Source organism: Indicator indicator, chromosome 21 (genome assembly GCF_027791375.1).
Source record: "Indicator indicator isolate 239-I01 chromosome 21, UM_Iind_1.1, whole genome shotgun sequence".
In the NCBI taxonomy this organism is placed as follows: Eukaryota; Metazoa; Chordata; class Aves; order Piciformes; family Indicatoridae; genus Indicator; species Indicator indicator.
Window position 1 is genome coordinate 18259819 of NC_072030.1, and position 24556 is coordinate 18284374.

General features: G+C 45.1%; 2 protein-coding genes across 2 annotated transcripts in view; both read right to left on the reverse strand.

The window, feature by feature from the left end:
* The window catches only part of LOC128973917 (golgin subfamily B member 1-like), a 41034-nt gene extending 24471 nt beyond the window's left edge, over positions 1-16563 (reverse strand). The window contains exons 1-14 of the mRNA XM_054390414.1: positions 16546-16563; positions 12622-12679; positions 11853-11996; positions 10300-10446; positions 9142-9264; positions 8360-8527; positions 7547-7732; positions 7278-7400; positions 6830-6943; positions 5004-5322; positions 4545-4654; positions 4000-4117; positions 3217-3308; positions 2026-2176 (exon numbers count right to left, since the gene is read on the reverse strand). Coding sequence (XP_054246389.1) covers positions 2026-2176; positions 3217-3308; positions 4000-4117; positions 4545-4654; positions 5004-5322; positions 6830-6943; positions 7278-7400; positions 7547-7732; positions 8360-8527; positions 9142-9264; positions 10300-10446; positions 11853-11996; positions 12622-12666 — 1840 coding nt within the window. The 5' untranslated portion in view covers positions 12667-12679; positions 16546-16563. The remainder of the gene's footprint in view (positions 1-2025; positions 2177-3216; positions 3309-3999; positions 4118-4544; positions 4655-5003; positions 5323-6829; positions 6944-7277; positions 7401-7546; positions 7733-8359; positions 8528-9141; positions 9265-10299; positions 10447-11852; positions 11997-12621; positions 12680-16545) is intronic.
* A 1350-nt stretch (positions 16564-17913) lies between these two features.
* CD59 (CD59 molecule (CD59 blood group)) lies at positions 17914-23763 on the reverse strand. The gene is made up of 4 exons (XM_054390537.1): positions 23745-23763; positions 21363-21435; positions 20612-20713; positions 17914-19252 (listed from the first exon to the last, which is right to left on the reverse strand). Exons 2-4 carry the CDS (start codon positions 21424-21426, stop codon positions 19059-19061), a joined length of 360 nt encoding a protein of 119 aa, XP_054246512.1. The 5' UTR covers positions 21427-21435; positions 23745-23763; the 3' UTR covers positions 17914-19058.
* Between the last annotated feature and the right edge of the window lie 793 nt (positions 23764-24556).

Here is a 24556-nt window from a genome sequence, read left to right on the forward strand (position 1 = left end):
AACAGCATCACCCTATATGCTTTTGCAGCCCCACACTCATTCAAACCAAGACAGACAACCACCACATGTAGCAACCTAGCATAGATTATGATGGAATGAGTAGTGGATTTACACATTACTTAAAATATTGGTGCCTCATATTAATGTATGCAGTCTTCTGCAGTTCATGGGATGGAATATAATTGGGTATTTTAAACCAGAGCAGGGTAGATTTAGATTGGACATTAGGAAGAAGTTCTTTACTATGAGGGTGGTGAGACACTGGAACAGATCGCCCAGAGAAGCTGTGGATGCCTCATCCTTGGAAGTGTTTAAGATCAAGCTGGATGAGGCCTTGAGCAACCTGGTCTGGTGAAAGATGCCCCTGCCCAACAGGGGGTTGGAACCCTTCCAAACGAAAACATTTACTACTGAATTCCAAGTACTCCTAAGAATATTTAAGTGAATTTGATTCTTGCTTAGTCACAACCACTTGCAATGAAGCCAAGAATTTTTTCTCTAGAAATATAAATATGGAGTCAGCTGTTACCACAACAGAAAATAAAGAAAGATGGTTTGGTTAATACAAACTAAGAAACAGGCAAGGCAGAAAAAAAAAAAATCAAGTTAAACCAGCACTTGTTACATGTATTGCTAAAACCCACAAACCACCAATGGCAAATCTTATAAGGCACTGATGGCAATTTCCTCAAAGGAAACAAGAACAGAAGAAACCAGCATCAGTGCATTACAAGTTGCCATTGCTGCAGGAACCTGCATGCACAAAACTGATGGGAAACTGTTCTCACTGGCTGACCAAATCACAGTGTAGGGTAGGAGTGGAGGGGGAAGGGACGCTGAGAGCTCATCAGGTAACGGCAGGAAAAAAGAAACAGAAAGGTCATGCTTATCCCAAAGGGAAACAAAAAAAGGCAAAATTAAACATGGACTGACACAGATGAAGTTTTACAACTCCTATTCATATTTCACATTGATCTGCATTACCACAGATGAGGCAACAGGTAGCTTCCATAAAGGACAACTATTCTCCTTTAATCCCAAAGCATGTGAGAGAGGAGATGTGCTGCTTCAAACACCTCTGTGCCTGCACACTGAGCTTCCAGATTGGTTGTGTACACAAAAAAAGAACTCAACAGCTGATCAAATTGGTTAGCTAAGTTAACAATAATTTGACTGCTGATCAAAAAGAGAAGATTCAATTAGTAAATTGGATTAACAATGATGGTAGGTTCTGCACATTAAAATGTGCTATGAACCCCCAGGCAGTTCACTAACAGCACAATAATTGTGACAGTTCTAGATGGCATGGGAAAAAGCAGCAAAACTATCTGGAATTTAACCAGACTTATGTAAGTTTTGATAGAAGCTGCTTCAATTACTCAGCAGCTGTTTTATTAATAATTTAGAAAACTATAAAAGCTGAGATTACTTGAAAAGGTATTTTCTGTAGGTAACAATATTTTTAGCTAGCTCCAAACCATTGGCAGCCAGTATTATTCAGCTGACCTATACAAGTGACACTCAGATCACTGAACAGCCTAAGAAAGTTTTCTTTATTAAACTTCTATTTAAAGAGAAACTCTGTCTCAGCTACATAACACTAAAGCACCACCACCTTTACTCATCAAATTCAAGCCAGCAGTAGAGCTCCCCACACCTTCACCACCTATTCTAGGCAGGCAGCTTTCCTATTTCAACAGTGAACTCTGTACCATTGATCATTTCTCTGCAAACAATAAGCTTTCTAAGGAAGTCCAAGCAGTCTGACAGAGCAGCAGCTCAGATGGCAAACAGAACAAGCACATCTACTCATAAAAATAATGCAAAAAAAAAAAAGAATGCATGAAAAACAGATTCAAGGACACAGGAAAAAGTAGAAATTGCAAGTTAAGCAATTTCACTAACTATACAAATCTTACGGCTACAGCAAACAGTCCTGGCGGTGTGCTACAAATTCAGGCTTGAAGTACAGCACACACACACACATCAGGCACAGGATAATTGCCCAAAAAGAAAATAATTCACCTTCTCTCTCCTCCTCAATCTGAGCCATTCTCAGGGCCATAGCAGATTTCTCTTCTCTGACATGATCACGGGACTCCTCTGACTCTGGTACGTTCTCTTGCCACTCCAAGAGCTGACTCTGCAGTTCATCCACACTGCCTGATTCACTGGCCTGACAAGAGAAACTCTGTGTGAAAACGTTTTTACCAGCCCCCACTAGAAATGTAGGTAACATTTTCAGTTGGCAAACATTCCCAGAGTCAACAGCCCCTTATAATTCACCACTCTGCATAAATAAAGACCTGTGGAAGTGCCAGTTGCTGTTGTGGGTTATGTAAGAAGCCTCAGCACTTCATCAAGTATCAAAAATACTGCTGCCAGTTGAGCTTCTGATCTGCAATATTTCTAGACAAAAAATGACATTTAAAATCAAAATATCTTTGTTGCACATTTTCATCTCAGCAGTGTTTCAAAGTGAAGCAATATCCAGATGTCTTTATGGGGGATAACAAATCTCTATAAACTTTTTTCTGCAAAAAGAATAAAAAGGTTTCTGCCTCCCCATCAAAATAAAGACTGTTTTAAAATTTTATACAAAAAAAATCATCAAAAATTTCAATTCTTCATCGCAAAAATATGCTGCTAGGACTGCACAAAGTTACTATGATTAATGCACACTGCTAATCCATCTGAAGCCCTTCAGTGGTGCTTTCTGACCCCTCTCCCTCTGTTTTCTGGACTTGTACATTCGTCAAGCCTACAGCAGCCATTTCCCTCCAAAAGCTTTCTGCATTGTAGACAAAATAACTGCCACACTTGGATGACCCATGTGAAATGTAACTATACAAATAGCAACCTGCTTGGGAAAATATAATTTATGGTATGTGGCAAAGTAGAAATCAATCTTTGTAAGTAATTGATTAGTCCTCAAAGCCAGATTGGATGGGACCTTGAGCAACCTGGCCTAGTGGAAGGGCAGTTGAAACTAGATGGTCTTCAAGGTCCCTTCCAACCCAAACCATTCTGTGATTCCATGATTCTAACTCAAAACCTGTCAGCTTACTATCCAGCTGAACAGCTACTGGCACTGACAGTTCCACCTACCACTAAATTAACTTTCCTCTCCAAAAGCCAGCTAACACACCCATCAAAGTCTAATTAGCATAGTTTGAGTTAATCAGTAACTCCTGCAAGATGCACTGTAAAGTTAACCTGTGACGCTGCCCTCTTTGTAACTTGGTCAAGATCGGCTTGCAACTTCCTCTGCTGCTCTTCATAGAGTTCCAGCTTAGTCAGCAATTCCTCTACAAAAACATAATAAATTTGGGTCATTAGAACACAAAGCCAATAGGAAGTTCAATAAAAATTTAAAAGAAAGCTTCAGAATGAAAATTCAGACAATATGAGTTGTTGGGCTGTGTCATCCATCTCCCCAGGAAACTGACTTTTTGATTATTAAACACTGATGAGTGCTTTAATTCGCCAGCAATTTAGATTGAAGAACTGAAAATTCCACCATTTGCCATTTACAGAAAGAATGGCTTGGAACATAACACAAGGAGAAACAGAAAAACCTCTCAGAGCTCTGCTTTAAACTGTCTGTGGTTTTAGGCAAACATTGTCTCTCAAATCCTTTCAAAGGAGATGACAGCAGTTATGACAATAGTTACTTCCCTTGCCCCTCACTGCTCTCAAGTTAATTGTATAGACTTGGGTAAATTTTCCAGCTATGATTGGTCTCCTTTTCCCTCTTAAGAAGTGCCTCTTCTGCTTCCTGCAAAAGTTTCCACCTCTTCTGCCCAAGTCTAAATGAAAGAGGAATTACGTACAGGTGGATTTGGGAAGGAAAAGCTGAGCTGTAACTGAACAATAGCATACAGAATTTGAGTCGCTTTGGGATCTGTTTAGAAAACAAGATGCACTTTGAAAATGCCAGAGAAAGTTCACTGCTCATTGTCTCTCTGAATCATCTGCAAAAGAAAAAGCTCTTTTTACCATTTTGGGTTCTGATTCCATGTAAGGATTGCAGTTTTGACTGTAGTTCTTCATTTTCCATTTCTAATTCTGAGACACGAGTGTTTAAGGCAGACACATTGTTATTCTTTGACGAAAACTAAAAGCGTAAAAACCAAACAGGTTTGAGTCCTTCAAACACACCAAAACACCAGAAACATGACAAAGGCACAGCAGTTTTCTTTTCTGGCTGACAATAGCTGTGTTTCTAGAATTTGCAAGTGCAGTAAACCACCTAATCTTCACCAAACTTACTCCTGAACACTGGGAACACCAGTTTGTAGCACTGGTTCACAAAACTTCACCCTGCATCCACATTTTCTGTCCATTCAATTTTTATACAGAATATGTATAATACAGAATATGTATTTTTTTATATATATATAAAATACAGAATATGTATAATACAGAACATGAAGATACTTGCAGGAAATTATTTTAATACTCTGTGTACCCCATTATTTCCCTTTTTTCAGCTAGGACTCCAAGCACAGCAGAGGAATATGAAAACATAGTGTCACACATACATGTTTCAGTTCATCCTCCAGCTGTTTGATTCTTGATTTAGACCAAGCCTTCATTTTCAAAAACTTTGCTTCAGATTTGCTGGCCTCTTCTGTTTTCAATTTCACTTGGGCTAAGGAACAAGACAAAACCAATGATTTAAAACTGTAGAAAGATCACTAACACAAGACGTGTGTTTAATTCTCTGGGCAGCTGGAAGTTACACACTTACACTGGACAACTGCATTTACAGAAAGACCTAACAATAAGAAACGGGATGAGGAACCTGCAGTTGGTGTGACCATCTTGGTAATCCTAGAAGCCTCACTGTTACACTACTTGATCACAGATACTTTTTAATTAGCCTGGCACTAACTCCTCCAGCAAATTAAGTGCAGTTCTACTTGCAACAGGTATGAAATTGGCAGAGATGCTGGGGCAAAGAAACCCTTTTATATGTAACAACTGTTTAAGCAGAATACCTTCTAAACCTTCAATCTTCTCTTTGGTTCCAGCCTCCAGACTGACTTCTTTGGAGTTACTCTGGTTGCCATCCCTCAATTCTGCCACCTGTTTCTTGAGCTGGAACAGGGCCTGATCTTTCTCTTGCAGCTCGGTTTCATGTTTCTCTTTAATTTCATGCAGTTCAGCATTATATTTCTCCTTAACTTTTGCCATTTCAAGCTCGTGTTTCTCCATCATGTCTCTTAACTGGGCTCTCATTACATATTTCTCAGCATCCAGTTTAGACTGGAGGTTTTCTTTTTCAGATAGAAGACGCTTCAGGTTTTCATTGCTGTCCTGTAAAACAAAAAAAACCACCTTTATATTTTAATGCAAAGTATTTTTAGTATTATTGTCAAATACCCTATCTGTATTCCTACCTAAAACATAATCAGAAATCAGGCTACTGTTGGGAACCAGGCTGTACTACAAAAGCTTCTGTCTTGGAAGATCAGAGCTGAGGAGCACCACTCTGAGTGCAAGCTACGTACAACCTCCCCTAGAGGTGAAAATGGAATGAAAAAGAGTGTTTGTTTCTAAGGAATGTTAAAATAAAAAAAAAAAAAAACCACAAAGAGAAGAGGGCTCTTTAACTGTGAACCCTAAGAAAACTCACCACAGTGCCAGCAGGTGTTTTCCCCCACATCCAAACAGATCTAGTCCTTTTTCACAGTATTTTGTTGCTAACCAGTTTTATGTTAGTGCTTATTCAACTGCTAGTGCCTTTGCATTAGTTAATAGAGGCAGGTTACAGATCACTACAGCAGCAGAGCAGTCTGCTCACATTAGACCTGCTGTACAAATAACTACTTTCATGATACATAGCTCTAGGAATATAAACTGTCCAAGTAGAACAGCTGTGCACAACAGTAGAGGGAATGTTTCCAAACTGTGGTTAAAACTTATGTAAATAAAGCAAGGGTTCCTGCTATTTTAATTCTTAAACTGCAAGGGAATCAGCTTAAGTGCTTCACCTGTCATAGTCAACCCTTCCCCCTATCCTCTTGGTATGTATGCCTGTCCCCTCAATGCCCTAGCACTAGGGACCATCAGTTCTTGCAATCATCACTGCAGGGAGATGCAGATAACCCAATAGAATAAAACCACCTGTTAGGCAGAAGGCCTAACAAATGGGAAGGGCAAGGCTTGAACTACCATGGATCTGAACTACCCCAGCAGGACATCTACCCCAGTACATAGCTGAAACTATTTCTAGTAAGATTTTGATTCTGGCAGCTTCCCTGGTAAGCTAACATTTGTTGGGAATAGTACAGCTAAAATGCTGGACCTGGCACACCAGACAGGCTCTGATGTCTGTTTCAGCAAAGAGTCCCTGAGAGACTGCAATGTCCTTTCTCTGCACCTCAGAACTGAAGCAGCAGCACTCAAAGGCTATAATGAGAGTTCATTCTAGGTGCTGCAACACAAAGAACCTTGATAAGCTATTTCTTTTACAATCAGAAGAAATACAGCAGAAGGAAAGGCAGCAGTTAGCAAAATAAAGCCTCAGAGTTGAGGCTACCTAGAGAAGCTAAAATCTTTCAACAGCAAAAAGTCTTCCCTACACGGTAAGATTCCCAAATGAATCAAACTGGGGGTGAGAATTGACAGTCACATATTTTACAGGCTTTACCTCTCCTTTGAGTTAATTTCCTAACTGGAATCAGTATTTGTACAGCTCTGGCTGTACGTGTCCATGTCTCCCAAAAGACTGCCCAAAGATTTTATGCAAAGTATCTTTTGTGCACAAGGGAACTTATAACTGACCTGATGAGCTTCAGTGTGTACACAGGCTACTTCTTACCCGCAACTGCTGGTCCTTGGCATCCAGTTCCTTTTGCAAGACATTTATCACCTGTGTCCTGCCCAGCATGACTTCTTCCTTTTCGTGGAGTTTCTGTTTCAAGGCCTTTAGTAGCTAGCAAAAAAAAGACAATAAAATAAAAATCAAGCAATCAATCCCAGAATCCCAGCATGGTGGGGGTTGGAAGGGATTTATGAAGACCATCTAGTCAAATCCCCCTGCTAAAGCAGGTTCATCCAGAGCAGGACACCCAGGATCATCTCTATGTGGGGTAAGAATATCTCCAAAGAAGGAGACTCAATCAAAGAGTTCACATTTTCAGAAGAGAAAGACAGACATATCCTTAATTTCACAACCAGGTATTTTAAATATGGAGGTTAGGAATGACATGATTCCAAATTGCCACATCTAAGTCAAAGCAAGCTACTGAGTCTCCAGAGCAGCCTACCTGTTCTAGGTCAGCACTTGCATCAGATTTAGCAGCTAACTTAAAGAGCTCCTGCTCATGCTTTTCTCTCTGTGCTTCCAGCTCCTCTCCCTTTTTCTGGATAATATCTTGAAGCACACTTACCTAAAATCACATTAATAGTAAACATGAAACCAGTCCATAGAGGCATAGTAAAAGACAACCTTAACTATTGAGATGGAAACACTACAGCCAAGAGAGCACTTCTCACCCTCAGAGAATGGAAATACTTTCCCAGTGTGTTTACTTACATTTTTCAGGTAGGTAGCTTCTCTCTCCTGGAAACATTCCCTCTCTTTGTTCTGCATGTTTTTAAGAATCTCAATCTGTTCCTGGAACAAACTACACTTTTCTTCGCTGTCTCCAACCTTCTTGGTAAGGTTCTGAACCAGAACCTCCATGCTTTGCAGTGATGACTCTTTAACAGCCAGCTGATTCTTTAGAATGTAAACCAAAAGACAGTGAGAAGAATGGTCCCAGAAAAACCATCATGAAGTCACCTCCTAGCCCTTCTCTCAAGTAAGGCAACATTAAACTCAAAATTAAGGTTTGATTTTAATATGAATTAAATTCGGCAGCAGATTTTGAGGTCAATACTAATACACATAGAAGGCACTGTCAAAAGAAGTAAATAAATATTCCACCAATACAAATCACAGAATCACCATAGAATGGCTTGAATTGGATGAACCTTAAAGATCATCCAGCTCCAATCCCATGCCATGGACAGGAATACCTCCCACTAGACCAGGCTGCTCAAGGCCTCATCCAGCCTGGTCTTAAACACTTCCAGGGACGAGGCACCCACAACTTCTCTGGGCAACCGGTTCCAGTGTCTCACCACTCTCACAGTAAAGGACTTCTTCCTAATTTCCAATCTAAATCTACTCTGCTCTAGTTTCAAACCATTGCCATTCAATGAAAATAATCAGTAAAGAATTTTTATTCACATAAATAACTGCAGAGGATTTGTGCTTCAGAGAAGGATCCACCATATAACTCATCAGAACTCGTTGATTCCTTGAAACCTCTATGCAGATTTTCTATCTGAGCTGCTAATGTACCTTCAGCTCTTCATTAGGCAGGAGTACTTCACTGGGAGCAGCACCTGAGCCACAGGCCATCTGTAAATCAATGATGTAAGCATCTCTCTCAGCTAACATCTTCTCTTTCTCTGCCAGCATGGCATCCATTTCAGCCCCACGACAGCGCTGGGCCTCCAGCTCCATGTTCTGGAAATGAAGAGAGAGTAGTGCTTGTAATCTGTTCTTCTACAGCTGGCTTTGCTTCCCTGTTGCCTGGTTTAGGGTGGTGAAAAACAACCAGATTCATGACCTGGCTCAATTTTAAGTGTAATCTTTAATTCTTGAGCCTTTCCTTCTGAAATTCTGCAGCATTCACATTCCTGCCACTGTCCACAGGCAGCTCCACACATCACAGAACAGCTACAACCCACAACATCAAATCATCCCTTGCCCACATTTCTTCCTATTAAAACTTATTTTTGCAACAAAGAAACTGAAGCAAACCAAAATAATTTTTCTCCAGAAACACAAGATTTAAAGAGAGCATTAAACCACAGACTCCTGTTTGTGCATTCCCTTCATTCTCAAACAACTACAACAGCTGCTTGAGGATTCAGTGCTCACTGAGAGCACAATGGCAGAGTTCTCGTGGTGTTTGCCTGGGCAAACTACTCTGCCTAGTCACCAGAGAACTTCCAACTATCTGTTTAATAATGGAACTGTTATTTATTTCAACGTATTTATGCATTTCACTATATTTGCACACAATCCTGCACTGCAAAGGTGACAAACCACAGCCTCAGCAGGAGGCAGAACACCACCTTTTTTTGTAACTCTTCATTTTTGTGTGCGATTTGGCCTTCCAGCTCTTCAATTCTCCTCCTTAGTACTAGGATTTTCCCACGATTTGCTGCAGCATTTTCCTGGTCACCATCCTTAGATGCCTGAAAAAAAAAAAAAAAAAAAACAACAAAACAAAAAACCCAGAGAATTGAGCATTCTGTAAAGAGGAAATTCCTGACTTCTGCACCTCTGCCTGTTTGGCTAACACTGGTGAGAAGTGGACTTTGACTCATGGCTTGTCTTTTGGTGCTCTTATATATCACATGTTGAATGTGGAAGCCAGAGAAAGCAGGCACAGAATTGTACCAAGCTTGTAAAATATTTAAATTATTAATGGTACTTGGTGCTGCAAAGTACATTAAAATGTGCAGTAAGGGCACTCATTTCCTCTGGCAGTGTAACTCACTCTGGCAAGTGTAGTCCATAGAACTCAGGGGAGAACAGGACTACCAGAGGAAGAAAAGTTCAAATAAGACTGTTTCTAAGCACAGTGTTTCCAATCACAATTTCAGGATGTGTGACTACTGGGTTTTAGATATTTTCTGCCAAGTGCAGCTGCTATGTTTTAATAGCAAAATAGATCAGAAGCATAAATAATTAGCTATTGCATGTCTTTAAGCATTTCAACAAGCTGATCTGCCTCTGTTCCCTTTCAGCACACCTTAAAAAATGCCCTAGAAGTATTAAAGTTACAGCTAAAGTAGGAGGCCAAAATATACTATTTTGAGGAAGCGCAAGTCTGCCCTACTACAACCAGATCTGAGAATCTCTGCCAGCAACAGAACACTGGCAGAAGGCATTCCCATACAAGTTGTATTTTGCCATCAAGGATATGTCTCTATTTTTACCATTAAAGTAACAAGCTAGGTTTTGTTCTCATTTCTTCTCAAAAACTACTCTTCCTCATTCAAATGCATTCAAACTTTGATCTGCTAATAAGATGAAGAGCAGTAAGAATATTTTTCCTGAATCACTTTGGAAGGAATGTACCATTTTCTAAATGGCTATAGAAAGATAAAAAGAGAATGAAACAGAGAGATGGACTGACAGCATCAACACAGTCTACCCTGGTTCCACAGCTGAGTCCAGCACACAGCCTTACAGCAAGGATGTCTGCTTTACAATGAACACCTTACCTTCTTTGGTTCTGCTTTTGCCTCTAATCCTCCTGAGTCAGGTAACTGTTTCTTAAGCTCTTCTAATTGTGAGGTTAATGATGCAACCTTGGCTTTGTTCTGTAGCTTCAACTTGAAGAGTTTGGCATCAACAGATTCCTTCTCCTCCTACAAACATCACAAAGCAATAATTTAGTGACATGAACAACTGCATCCTTCAATTCTTCCATCAGAAAAACAAAAAGACAAATCTGAAGTGATTACAAAAAAAAAAAATCTTTCCTCTGAAGAGATATTACAGTGTGACAGAATCCCAGCATACTGGGGTTGGAAGAGACCTCTGGAGATCATCCAGTCCAACCCCCCGCTAAAGCAGGGGGCCCACAGCAGCTTGCCCGGGATCACAATGGCCAGGGGAGTTTGGAATCTCTTCAGAGAGGGAGACTCCACAACCTCTCTGGGCAGCCTGCTCCAGGCCTTCAGCACCCTTAAACCAAACAACTTTCTCCTCCTGTTCAGGTGGAGCCTCCTGGATTCCAGCTTGTTGCTGCTGCCCCTTGTCCCCTCACTGGGCACAAGAGTCTGGCCTCATTCTCTTGCCCCCCTCCCTTTAGCTCTTGCTGAGCATTGATCAAATCCCCTCTGGAGCTACTCTTCTCCAGGCTCAACAGCCCCAGGGTTCTCAGCCTTTTGTCCTCACAGAGATGCTCCAGGCCCTTTAGCATCTTTCTAGCCCTTTGTAGCACATCACATGGAACAGGTCTGCATCTCTAAAACAACCTTCCCTTCCTTATTTAAACTGTTCACATTAATGTTATTAATGTGTGGAACCCACAGCATTAGGGTCTTAAACATTTCCTATTTTTGAATAGCAAAACAATTTCAGGGCTTGATTTTTTAACAAGAGTTAAATTTTTTAGATGACCTTTAAGGTCCCTTCCAACCCATTCTATGATTTTTTTTTTTTGGTGTGAAAAGACAGAGACCTTCAGAATCCTTCAAAAACATACTCTACTTTTTTAAAGAGATGACTTAATTTACAGTGAGTTTTAGAAAATTCAGTATTTTAACACTTGATTCTTTGTGCCCACAGATAAAAATTTTTTTTGTTCCTTCCTTCCTAATGCCAGTCAAAAGCAGAGGGTATTAACAATAAGATCATTACAGAACAAAAAACCCCCACCATTTCTAGTGGAAGGAGAAATGCAGACTTATCTACAGAAACTCCATGAGATAGGCTGGCATCTCACTAAACCTTCAGTAATGATTTGACATTGGTAGTTTTCCCCACATTCAGCCTAAAATAACCATGCCCAGCCCCACTGCTCAGCAAGCCAAGCCTGTCCCAAGTGTCAAGTGCATCTGCTCACACAAGGAATGTGTGGCCTCTGTACAATTTTAGGACAGCAGACACCCTGACAAGAAGCAGAAGTGTCCAGGAACCACAAGAGCTATCTGTGAGCAACACTTCCTGTGCTCCTCAAGCGCTGTAGCTGACTATCAGCCTCTATCTACAAAACCAGCTCACGACCACCAGGCCTGAAGGGGGTTTGCCCACAAGACAGGCAGGGTACCTTTAACTGAAGATCTTTCTTTTGAAGCTCAGCATCCTTCTCCCTGACAAGCTCCTTCAGCTGTGTCACCAGCTGTTCAGTGCTCGCCAGCTGTTCAGTCAAATCTGTCACCGACATGCTGCTTGCATCTTGGGAGCCTGCAGCCTGCAGACACAAAGCACACTTGGAGCAAACACAGTGCAGACAACGTGCTTCTGCACAAAGGCTTCAGCTGGGCCTTCTCTGGCTCTTTGAAAACACATTCAGCAAAGGAGTGCAATACTAACCCTTGCATACTTTGTAGTGACACCAGACCCTTCTTAGCAACTTTGACAAACACTAAATTATAAATCTTAGACACTGGGCCAGAAATACTGGTTTAAAACTGGGTCAGAAATACTAGTTTAAAATAAAGTAAAACCATCTAGGCATGTAAAAGTCAATTTTCTCATTCACTGGATTTGCATCCTAACAACAAGCAGTAGTGTTACTGAGCCTCGTGGCAGCAAAACACCGGTATTGAACATACTCCACACAAAAAATACACTTGGGATAAAGCTTATGTAAGTCCCACAGCTGTTCTCCTCAAGCAAGATAAGCACAGTGAAGAGGAGCAGAGCAGCTGTGTTACACACAAGAGATTAAACACCAAGCAGGAGCCCAAGCTGCCTTTGAGAGGTCCTAAAACTGAGTCATGGTAAATACATACCATTAGTAGATCATCAACTGAAGATTCTCTACATCAGAAGTCCTTAAGAAAATAATGTTTTAATAGTAATTCAATACTTACTACTGTTTTGGAAGGAGAATCTTCTCCACTACCCCATTTCCACATAATTTCAAGATGGCTACGAAAACAGAAATGAAATAAATACCACAGTAAGTACCACAGACTCTCAGATAACTGTAATTAGTTCATACTTCTCTATGTATTTCACTGTAAAATGCTTGAAATTAACTTATTTGTTTCAATTCTGACAGCATCTCTGATCTCCACCACGTTGCTAGCTGTCAAGAAATAATGAGGTATAAAATACTCCTAAGATACCTTTTCTAACAGCTGCCAGTCAGCAAAGCATCAATACTACCAAAATAACCCAAAGAAATCTTTAAAGAGTAAATGCCATGAAGCATTTTTCAGCAGAGCTGCTTCTCCCACACATAAATAGAAAATACAAACCACATATAGCCTGCTAATATTTAACCTGCCCTTAAACACTGCCTGTTACCACAATGTAACAGGGATTATATCAGAGACACACATAAACACTGAAAACACTAAAGAACATCCAACTGGTTTAACTGCTGTGTGACTGGTGCCCATATGAAAAACAGGAGTTTTGCAACCCAGGAGGTCACTGCTCAGCACATAAAATACCTGCACCTGTAGCCCCAGGAACAGCAACTGCTCCTCGCTGCTTCTGTTCACAACAGAGTACCACAAGTTTCAAATCACACTTTCTGATCATAGAAAGCTGTAGACTCATAATAACCCAAGGAGAGGCCACAACAAGGTTTTAAAACCAAAATCCTGAAGTTCAAATATGCATAAGGTAGCTCCACGGTTAAGAACTTTACTGAATTGAGAAAAAAATGGGCAAAATCTATAAATAGCCTATGCAGTGAACTCCAGATTGTGTCATGGAGATAAACGCTCAGGAGCAGACTGACAGATCTTGCTGGGCCTGGGGATGACATTCCACACAGCAGCATGAAGTGAGAAACTGTTCCTGTTCAGACATTTTCCCTCTCAACTAGCAAGATCCAGAGGAAAACGATCTGTGCTTTGTAATCTGTATGAGCCTGCTGAAATCTGCACACACAGAGCAGGCCTGAGCCTGGAAAGCAGTTTATAACAAACATCAGCACACAGCTGCTCTCAAAAAAAAGCTACCCAGAATGACAGCAGAGGCTGCTGGTAAAGCTGTCACCATTTTGAAGGTAAAGCCAGGCACCAGATTGTCGTCGATGGCCTGTGTCATCTACAGGGCCAAACTGCACCCTGCTAAGAATCTTTTCTAACATTAAAGTCACCAAAGGAGCCCTGGGGTTGGGGTAGGAATTACAGAACTTGTAAGCACAAACCTGTCCTCGTAACTGCTCAGAGCTCCAACACCAGACCTGCCCCCAGCAGGAGGCTCATTTCCAGACACATGAAAGGGTTACCCAGGCAGATGAGGACAAAATGACTCACTGGATGGAGCATGGTGCTGCACTTGTATTTAATTGATTGATATTTTTAGCTCATTCCCAGCTCGGACTGAGGCAATCCCTTTTGCTCACTTCACGTGCCAGCATGCCTGAACACCTTCACTGCTACTTTCTGATCAGTTTTTATTTACATTAAGGATACTAAGTATTGACAAGTTTCCCAAATCCAGATGGTAAACGAAACTGGACAGACTTCCCTGGCTCAGCACAAAATGAAACCACAATGCTTTTGCTTTTCCTCTGGGACACAGACAGCAAGGTAAAGGCACTGAAGTTGGTGAAGCTGCAGTCTGAATGTCAGACCACTCAACTCAATTCTTTCTCCTGTCAGTACATCTAAACACAGTTCAATTAAGTTTTCTCTCACTCCTCTCCTTCCTGCAGTGGCCTGGACACAGTACTATCAAACATGAAGCATAAGCAGGGAGTCCAAATTACCTGCAGCTACCCTCTCAAGTTTTCCCAGTGCCAGGTTAATTCATCCTTCCCCTGTAAATTCAAACACCCTTGCTTTCATGACTGCCCATACCCCACCCCGCTCTTCACCTTGCACATTCTGCTGTGGTGATAACCTTTTCTGGCTGTCCACTGTGCACTCATTTCCACTCCACTGAAGAACAGGAAGGACACTCAAATCTTTCACAAATTCCACGAGGTAACAACAGAGGGCCACTTAATGTTATGAAACAAGTTTCTTCTGATACTCAAATTACAGCTGAGGTTTTGGCTCTCGTCACAACAGGTTGTTATCAAAAGGAGAAGTCCCATCAGCAGCTTTGAATCACAGACTGGTTTGGGCTGGAAGGAACCTTTAAAGGTCACCTAGCCCAACCCCTCTGCAGTCAGCAGGGACAGCTGCAACTAAAGCAGGTTGCTCAGAGCCCCAAACAACCTAACCTGGAATGGTTCAAGGGAGGGAGCATCTCTCAGCTCTCTGGGCAACCCTGGTCTCACCACCCTCAGGGTAAAAAATGTCTTCCTTATCTCTAGTCTTTATCTTCACTCTCTAAACCACAACCAAATCCAGCTTAAAAAAAAAAAAAAAAAAAAAAAACAAAACAAACAACCAAACCACAACCAACCCACCCAAAACCCTAACCACATATTATTCATCTGCAGTTTCCGGCCTACCTACTCTCCCTGAGCCACTCCTCAGAGGGCCCAGCATAAGGGGCACTCAGGAGCACACACCAGCAGACAGGACAGACTTCAGCAGCAGCAGCTCACACTGAACAAGTCACAGAAACCTCACAGCTCGAAGGTGAGCAACCTACACAGCAAAATATTTCACTGCAGTTACAGATACCTATTGGGATGACTACCCAGGCACAGAAAGAATTCACTGACTCCCACAGAACTACTCCTATTTGCTTAACTTTCCCCACACCTGTTCCAAAAGCCTTCTGAGGCAAAAAAACTTCAGAGTCCTCACTTGAGCTTTCATGATGAAGCTATCGAGGCAGGCCCTGCAGAAATACAGATGATTGAAGGAAATACTCAGGCCGAACTCCACTCCTCTTACTACCAAGTAAGGTAACAGCAGTGCTTTTGCTCTCTTCCACAAGACTACAGCAGAAAAGCAGACAACAGCAGCAGTGTGTAAAAAAATCAGGTGTTTTATTATTTTAAATACATTTCCTATGACAATGTTGTCCTTCAAGCATGCACACTGAGAGAAAGGCACTTCAAAATAAATCTTTCCTTCTTTCTGCACATTTTCGCTGTCATCCTTGTTTGCCAGTTACCAAGCTGTTGGCTCTTCTGCTGAATAAGCTAAACTCGTTCTCAAATGGCCTGTGCCATCTACGACTTAAAAGCTCTTGGGCAAAAACGCAGCTCTGAAGCAGAGCTAACCGAACCACAAGCACTCTATAAAGTTACTACAACGGTTACATTTATATAACTGCCGCTCATGCCGCTTAGAAACACTATTTCTTGATTTTTCTCTTCAAAATCACACTCGAGGGCAAGGCCATTTTGCACCAGTGAGAAGCCAAAGCCGACGCAGAGCCGCTGGTGAGGAGCAGGTGCCGGTGTGCTGCAGAGGAGCAGCCGGCTGCGGTTCCTCCTGCCTGGCGCTCCTGCCCTGCAGTGCTGCCAGCAGCCGAGGCCTGCAGCGGCTCCACAGGCTCTGCCCTCACCTTTCCCCCCATTTTTGACAGGGGTGCTGAATGCCTCACCTATAGTAAACCCCACGTCGCAGGGCACCGCTTCAGACACGGACAGCCATAAGGCAAGCACGCACACCTCCCCACCCCAGGCCACAGCCTCCCCTTCCCTCCCTACCCCATCCCACCCTACCCCACCTCACCTCACCGCCCTGGGCTGAGCCTGCTCTGGCAGCAGCCCAAGAGGCTCCGGCTGCACCCCCACACACCTCACCCCCGACAAGGCGGGGGCGGGCCCCGCGAGGCCCGGAGCCCTTCGCTGAGGCCCAGCCGAAGGTGATGACGGTGGGAAGGGGAAAAAGCCGAGCGAAGCCGAGCCCAGCGGCACTACTCACCCGCGGGCCGGCGGTGGGGGGCGGCCGCCCCTCGCCAAGAGCAGCCGCTCACGGCCGCCGCCTCCCCTCAGCGCGGCCCCCGCAGCATCCGCCACGCCCCAGCAGGAGGCGTCTGCTGCGGTGCTAGCGCCCCCCGGCGGAGCGGAGGACCGCGGGGGGTCTCCCCCCCGGCCACCTGCCCTGGGGTGGCAGCGAGTCCCAGTCCTGCCCTCGGGGGTGATGAAGATGCTGTGCTGCTGCCGGAAAAACTCTGCTGGTGCTTTCATGTGGAGAGCCTGCAGACTGATCAAAATGGGTCCCTGGCGAGCAAAATGAAAAAATTATATCCCAGGGGAAAAAAACCACCGAATAAAAATCTGAGCTAAAGGGAATTCTATGATTCTATGATTCTATGAATTACACAGTGAAATAGAATGAAGTGGCTGAGGAAAAGCTGAATGAGCTGGTGGTGCTTTCCCAGCCTGATGAACCATTCCTATGGGAAAGGACCAAAATAACTTCTGCATGAATGGGAACCTCCTGAGGTTCAACCAGGGCAAATGGAGGGGCCTGCCCCTGGGGAGGAACAACCTCCTGCAGCAGGACAGCTGAGGGGTGACCTGCTGGAAAGCAGCTCTGTGGAGAAGGACCTGGCAATGCTGGGGACCAAAAAGCTGCCCATGAGGCAGCCCTCATGGGCAAGAATGCCAACAGGTTCCTGGGGTGCATGAAGAGGAGTGTGGCCAGCAGGTCAAAGGAGGTTTTTCCTCCCCATCTGCTCCGCCATAGCTGCAATACTGGATCCAGTTCTGGGCTCCCCAGTTCAAGAGAGACAGGGAAGTGCTGGAGAAAGTCCAGTGCTGAAGAGACTGGAGGAGATGCAGAGAAGGAAAGGCTGAGAGCCCTGGAGCTGTTCAGCCTAGTTTTCTGCACGCACCACTTGCTGCTACTGCAACTTACAGTTTCTAGCTCCTTCTTCATGGGCCCATAGGGAAAAAGAACTCCTTTGTCCCACAAAAGAAATTTAGTCTGCACACAAAATAAAAACATGAGATGGTAGAATACTGCAGACAGGATTGCTCTGAGAGCAGCTACAGAGAGCAGGTTGCAAGCCGTGCTCCCACAGTTGCACAGGGACAACCCTTTTCACTCCCCAAATCATGGCATATTTGGATCTCTGGGGTAGCAGTCTGCCAGAACTGACTGACTACACACAGCACCCACCTCCAGAGAATGTGTAGGAGAAGACTGCTTGCAGCTTGTTGAGGGTCTCTGGGGGGAAGTGTGAGGGCATCTCACATAGCAGCCACTGGAGTTACACCCAGTGGTAAAGAACCACACTCTCCACGTTTCCTTTTTTGAGATTTTTATTAATCAAAGACAGGATGACTTCCCTATTTCGAGAGATCAGAATGCTCCCAGGATGCTTTCATAGCTAAGCTAAGCTTAACCAAAAGATACATTGCATGGAGTACCACCCCTGCTATGAGTGGGTGAGGAGAATACACCATTGGCAATGGACCATGGCTCTGGCAGGGACATGCCAAGAGCTCCAGAAGTGAAAAGGAGAATTTGACATTGTCCCTGACTGAGAGGGTCCCTAAGAATTGGAGAAGTATCAAAGGTCTGTCCCCACCAATAAAGCAGAGCAGTGTACAGAACAGTTCAGCTCCAGAGCTCTTGTGCATACAGACTGAGCAGTTTTGTATCCATGCTGTATAAATACACAGAGATTTTGTATTGGCATTTACAGAGCTGCATAAAAGTCAAAATATAAAGATCTGAAAGGTTTGGCTTAATACTCTTGGGTGAAAGCTTGAGGGGTTAAGTTTACATGTCACAGTTTCCAACAAAACCCAACAGCTACCCATGAGGAAAAATAACCTGGATGTGCCAGTGCAATTCCTCAGCATCTCATAAACAATTCCCAGTGTGCCACTAAATGCTCAGTGCAAAGCACATGCTTCCTGAAAGTCCTAGCCATGGACAAAGGGGAAAAGGAGAGCCAGCACGTGTTGTCTGCATGCTCACAGACAGACAAAACCAACAGGAGAAGAGTTTCTCACTTAAAGCAACATTTCAGTTTGGGGTTAAGCGGTGTAGCTGCCTTCTCCCAAAAATAACAGTGCTGGCAAGGGCACATCCCTGGCTTGTAACAAGGAAAAGAGCTGTCACAGTGATGGGAACAAAAAGTCTACATCACTTGGAACTAAATGCATCCACACTCATCATGAAGGACTGCAGCAAGTTTTACAGTTATGATCCTACACTTCTCAAATCCACCCTCTGGAGTCTGACAAAGGAGCAGTCAAAAACCCACCCAAAGTGACAGAAATCCCAAGCAAGAATAATTACCCTTCCCACCCATGGAGACAAGGACTGACCAGAGGGAACCTTAGGAAGCAGAATTCAAAATGAAAGGCAATGTTTCTGCCCATGCTTAGGAATGGACAGTGTGAGTAGGGCAGCTCAGAGTGGAGTGAATGGTTTGGGGGTGATGTCAGCTGGGAAGCAGGGCACACAAACCAGGATCACTACAGAAGCAGCCACAACATGGTCACCACAGAGGCAACACTGAAGGCTGCTTTGTCAGCCCCAGTCATTGCACCTTTGTTGCACAAGTCGTGCTGGCAGCAAAAGAAGTCAAAATTATCCAACTGAAAGAACTCAGCAATATCATTCATGCGGCACTGGGATGTCTTCCAGCAGGAGGAAGTTCTCAATTTACCTACAACAAACCAAAACAAAACAGTTTAAGAGCCTTTTGAAAGGAATTCCTTTTTGGTATGGAGAGAAGCACTTCCCAGACTGCCACATTTGCTTTTTTAGTTTCTTTTCAAGTAGTTACAAGTTTCCAAATCCAATATTGAGCCATGGTCCTGCCTCCACAGCCCTCTCTTGCTCTTTTTAGTTATGGCTCAAGACAGATTTTCAGCTCAAACTGACCAGTGCTGCCAGTTCAGTCTAAATGACCCACTGGGAGATGCAGAGTGGAGCTGGAGTGATACCTGCCCTGGGGCTCTTGACAGAGAGGGGCAGCACATTGTCAGCCTGCACTGCTCTTACATTGTCCTGCAGCACAGCTGTTTTCACTTCACAAAGTTCAGAGCAAGTCCAGCAGCTCAAGGTAGTGCTTGGGCTGAAGACAAGTCCCATCAAATCTGACTGGCCTCAGCCCCAGAGGCAACATGCAAACAGAGACTGAAGGGCAGGAGTCCTTTGCTTGCTCATTCCCCTGGACACAGGGATCAAACACTTTGTTTTCCATCTTTCCTAGCTTAACACCTCAGGTACTCAGCTCCTGACTGACAATGGACAACCACTGTAGGCTGCATGCTAGGAAGCCTACAGTTTGTGTTCATAAAGATTTGAGCTCCAAGGAAAGAGCAAAAGAAAATTCCTTAGGTTGCAAGCAGCACAGAGCAGAATCCTAAGCCCAACAGTACTGTAAGCTTCCTTCATGATTTAGTGAGGACCATCCTGGGGAACAAAGCAATCCCACCCCATCCTGGTTCCCACTGCCCAGAGCCAGCCCAAGGGTCTTTCTAGAGCAGAGGGAACCAGCTAGAAAAGCAGGAGATTGTTTGAGGTGACTCAGTTCTTTTGGTTTTCCAGTGAAATTCCCATCACTGGCAGCAAAACTGCTACTTATTTAACAGCTCAACCAGGAGCTCTGTCCCCTGAACACCCCTGGCCACCTTCCTGAGATGCAGGAGAAGAGAATTTTTTTCAATGGTGTCAATTCATAACTGCCTGACTTGTTCTCTGCAGGTTTATGTCACAGCTTTTAGCTCTTTTTAAAGTGTAACAAAGTCAGGGCAAAGGATTTGCATTTTAAAAATCAATGCTGGCTCCTGGTTTTTTTTCCAGCTCTCTTGGGTGATGGGAGTTTTGTTGAGGGCTTTTTTTTTCTCTATGTATGTGCTTGCACCAACACAAATCAGCCCTAAATCATGATTATTGCTTAGCTATAATCATGACCTTCAACAGTATTCTTTCGAGTGAAGTTAAGAAAAGCAGGCTAAGGCCAGGCAATGCAAACTGATCCAGCCCTGTCTATTTCAGGTCTGCAGGACTGCACACATACCAAATTTCATCTGCAAGCAGGTATCTTCAGTGGGTAAGCAAGTGCTGTTGGTCTTGCACAAGGCAGGGCTGTTCTCGCAGTGGTAACACCTTAGGGCAGAACCTAGGAAGACAAAGGTTTGTCCTCACTGAGTAATGAAGCATTGAGGCAGTGACAGCATTCACAAGGAACAAAAGAAGACTCACTATCTGCATCTAACTGCCACCAGATGTAGCCTGGCTGTTAAACTCTAGGCTCCAGAAGCTAAAAGGAACAAGCTCCTGTCAGTGTGCAAACTGAGGGTGGCAGTCCTGACAGGAGGATTTTGAAGCAGGTACCTCTGCCACTTTTAAAAGCACTTCCCTGTGCGTGCCTGCAGAGCAACGTATGCAGCCATGGCTCCTTTAACCTGCTCTTAAAGCCTGCCTTCTGCAAAGGGCAGGCAAGAAACTCCATCAGCAGAATCTGAGTCCATCCCTTTGCTACTTCATCCCAGCTCTCCCTTGTGCTGTGCACCTCGTTTCCAGTTTACACAGCAGGAACAGAGTCTTCAGGCAGCAGAACACAACAGCTGCCCCCAGAGCTCCCTCCCGACCAAAGACAGACACTAAGCAGCACACACTAAGCCTTGCTTCCTTGGCTCCTGTCAGCCCCAAACTGCTGTTGAATAATCCAGACTTCTCTTGTTATATTTCCCCCTCCACATGTTTCCTGTGATTTCCGCAGCCCCTGACCCAACAGCAGGTCAGAAGAGCACCTGCTTAATACTCACCAGAACTACAGAAAGCAACCAGAGCCAGGCAGGCTGTTAACAGGATGCAGTTCATCTTGCTCATGCTTCTTCCCTAATTTGAAGGCACAAAGAGCTGTTAATCTGTTTATTGTACTCAAAAGGAGCATGAAACCAGCAGAATCCATGTGAGGAATCAAGAGTTCCAAGATGTGATTCAGTATGGAACTGGAGACATCAGCAGCAAAAGGGCAAAGGAACTTTGCTGCTTCTGAGAGGGTTTTTCTTGGAGAAGAGGGGTTTTATTCCTAGAGCAGAGAGCCCACAGGCTGCAGATGAGTCTCCTTTCTCCTCTCTGATTACACTATTCAACAGGTCTTCCTATTTTTTACATCTATAAATGCAGCTAACAAAGAGAGGCCATACAGGACCTGAATGCTGCTCCTTTCACTGCCCTTCCCCATTACCCCCGCAGCCAGCCCTGCTCCTTCCTTCTCTCTCAGGGGGCTGCAAGGGATCTGTCTGCACTAAAGGGGCTTTTGCCTCTCCCCTCACAAGGTTTCTGGCTCTTATTGATGGACTGACACTTACAATAACCTATCAAGTGACCTCAGCAAGGGCTTCAGTCCTGCACCACAACTATAATCCATGGGCAGAAGTGAGCCAGGAAGGTCAGGGTGGCTCCAATACAGACAGCTCCAAAGCAGGAGCTATCAGATAGGCTTCTGCACACAGCCTGAGCTACAAACAATATCAACTGCTAAAGCATTTCTGCTCTGGCAGAGTGGGCTGTTCAGACTAGGTAGAGGGGTGAGACAGAGGGAAAAGAACCATACTTGTGCCAGGAGGGCAGGAGTTCATGTTTGGCTTCAAAAGCCAAGTGGGACTCAATAGCTTGAACCATTTCTGTATGCAGCCTGGCAGGCCATAATTATGTTGGGATGGAGATTTTTCCTCCCAGAAGACTGAGTACTGACTTGAAAAGACAGCTTCATGATAAATCATACTGAAATCCTTCTCAGCTTCAAGTCTGGTTAATTTTTCTACTGGAAAACAAAAATCCTATTCTTTTCTTTTTTTCTTTTCCTGTCTGTATGACCTCAGTGGGAAAACTGAGTCCATTGAAGCCACATGCAGGGCAAGATGATTTTCTGGGGTAAACAACTTTGTGAGAAGCATTCCAAGACCAGAGAACCGCAACCCACAGTGATGTGGTTGTGCAAGGACTGCCATTATTCTGGCAGCTAAAGCAAAAGCCATTCTGGACAGCAGCAAGAATCTCCCTGGGAGCCTCTCCCTCTCCCCCAGTCACCCCACGGTGTCAGCAGAGTAACCCAGGTTTGCCTTTTTGCAAAGTCACGAGCAGAATAAACAGGAGGTGAATCGATAAAAGCCATCACAGACAACACAAAGGCTGTGGACAGCAGGAACTCAACCAGTCTGGTTTCTGTGAAACTGGGTATGTTTTCTGTACTCCTAAATGACAGAGAGGAGACAATAGCACAATTTTAGCTTACAAAAGTAAAAAATATACAGACAGCAATTCACAACATGGCTTGGAAAGAAACGGCAGAAAATCTTCCCTAAAAGTGGGTTCTTCCACATTATTGATTTAATTTAAGCATCTGCCCAGCCCCAGTGACGAGACCCAGCAATTGGTGGATGAAACAGGATTTCTCTGCGGTCCCACCTGGGAGAGAGGCATGGCCAAGACCTAAGCTGCTACTTTCATCATAACCCCCAGCAGAAAAAGGCAAGAAAAGGGTAACTAGACTAAAAGCCCCATTCCTGGGGAAACTGGGGGTGTGCCAGGGCTGCACCACTTGCTTTGCCGAGGCACCCTGTAGCCAGCAACCACCTGGCAGATGCCGCCTGGCTTCCCCCCCAAGCTGTTTTTAAGGTAGCCGCAGCACACCCCAGGCAGTTCCTGCACCCCCTGCCTTGGCCGCTGCCATCCAGCCGAGGCTCCGGGGTTTCCCCCGTGGTGGCGGTGGGATGTGTGGGGCTGTCCCGGCTCCCCGCTTCCCGACCCCTCTCGGGTCCAGCGCCCGGGGCCGCCGCAGCCCGCCCCGCTTAGCGCACTGCGGTGCGGCCGCTCCGCCGGCCTGGCTCAGCCGGGGGCAGCCCGGGAACGCTTGGAAACCCTCCCGCCGTCGCCGTTCGCAGGGTAGCGGTACAGATTTCCACCCCAAACCTTCACCTCCTCCCTAACCCTCATCCCATCCCCGCCCCCTCCCCGCCCCACCGAGGGTCTGTCCTGCACCCCCCCCGGCAGCCACCGTTTCGCCTCGCCAAGCTCCGAAGCCCCGCTCCACCTGCACCCCGATGAAGCGGGGGGCACCGGGCTGCCTCCGTTCCCCGCGCAGCTCCACGGTAGGGGCCGGCCGGGGGGTGATGCGCCGCAGCCTCTCGCCCCGTACCTACCCCGCGCAGCCGCGGCCGACCAGCCCCGCACTGTCCGTTGGCGGAGTGGGGGAGATGCGGAGCCGATGCCCTCTCTATGGGCTGTGCCTACCTCCGCCCCGGGGGCGGAGCAGCGGCGTGGGCACAGCCCGGGCCCAGGCAGGGAAGCGCAAACCTCCCGCCCCCGGGAGCCGAGCCTGGGGAAGCCGCAGAGAAGCGATTTCGGGGACCGTGAGCAATCCCTGTGCGCACTATGAGCGGTTCTTGTCTGCATCATGAACGGAAAGCGAGGAAAGCATCTCGCCTACCCGCTCGCCGGCACACGGCGTAACATCTCTGAATCGTCAGGGTTGGAAGAGCCCTTTAAGACCATCAAGTCCAACCATCTACCCAGCACTGCCAGGTCGCCACTAAACCATGGCCCTCGGCTCCACATCTCCAGGGCTTTGAAACCTCTCCAGGGATGGGGACTCCACCACTGCCCTGGGCTAGAGCAGCAACATGTCACCCCCGGCAGCCTGGGCCAGGCTTTGACGACCCTCTCTGGGAAGACTTATTTCCTGCTCTACACCCTAAATCTCCTCTGGCACCAATTGAAGCCCTTTCCTTTTGTCCTGCTGCTTTTTCCCTGGCAGAAGAGACCAAGCCCCCCACACACTCCAACCTCCTTTCAGGGAGTTGTAGAGCCAGAGGGTCCCCCCTCACATAACACCATGCAGCAGCAGCTCTGCTGATTTTTCATGGGGCTCGTGAAGATGAGGTTCCTCTCACCTTGCAGGCACAGCAAGGAGACAATGGTCATAAGCATTGAACAAGGCTTACCTGACCTCAGC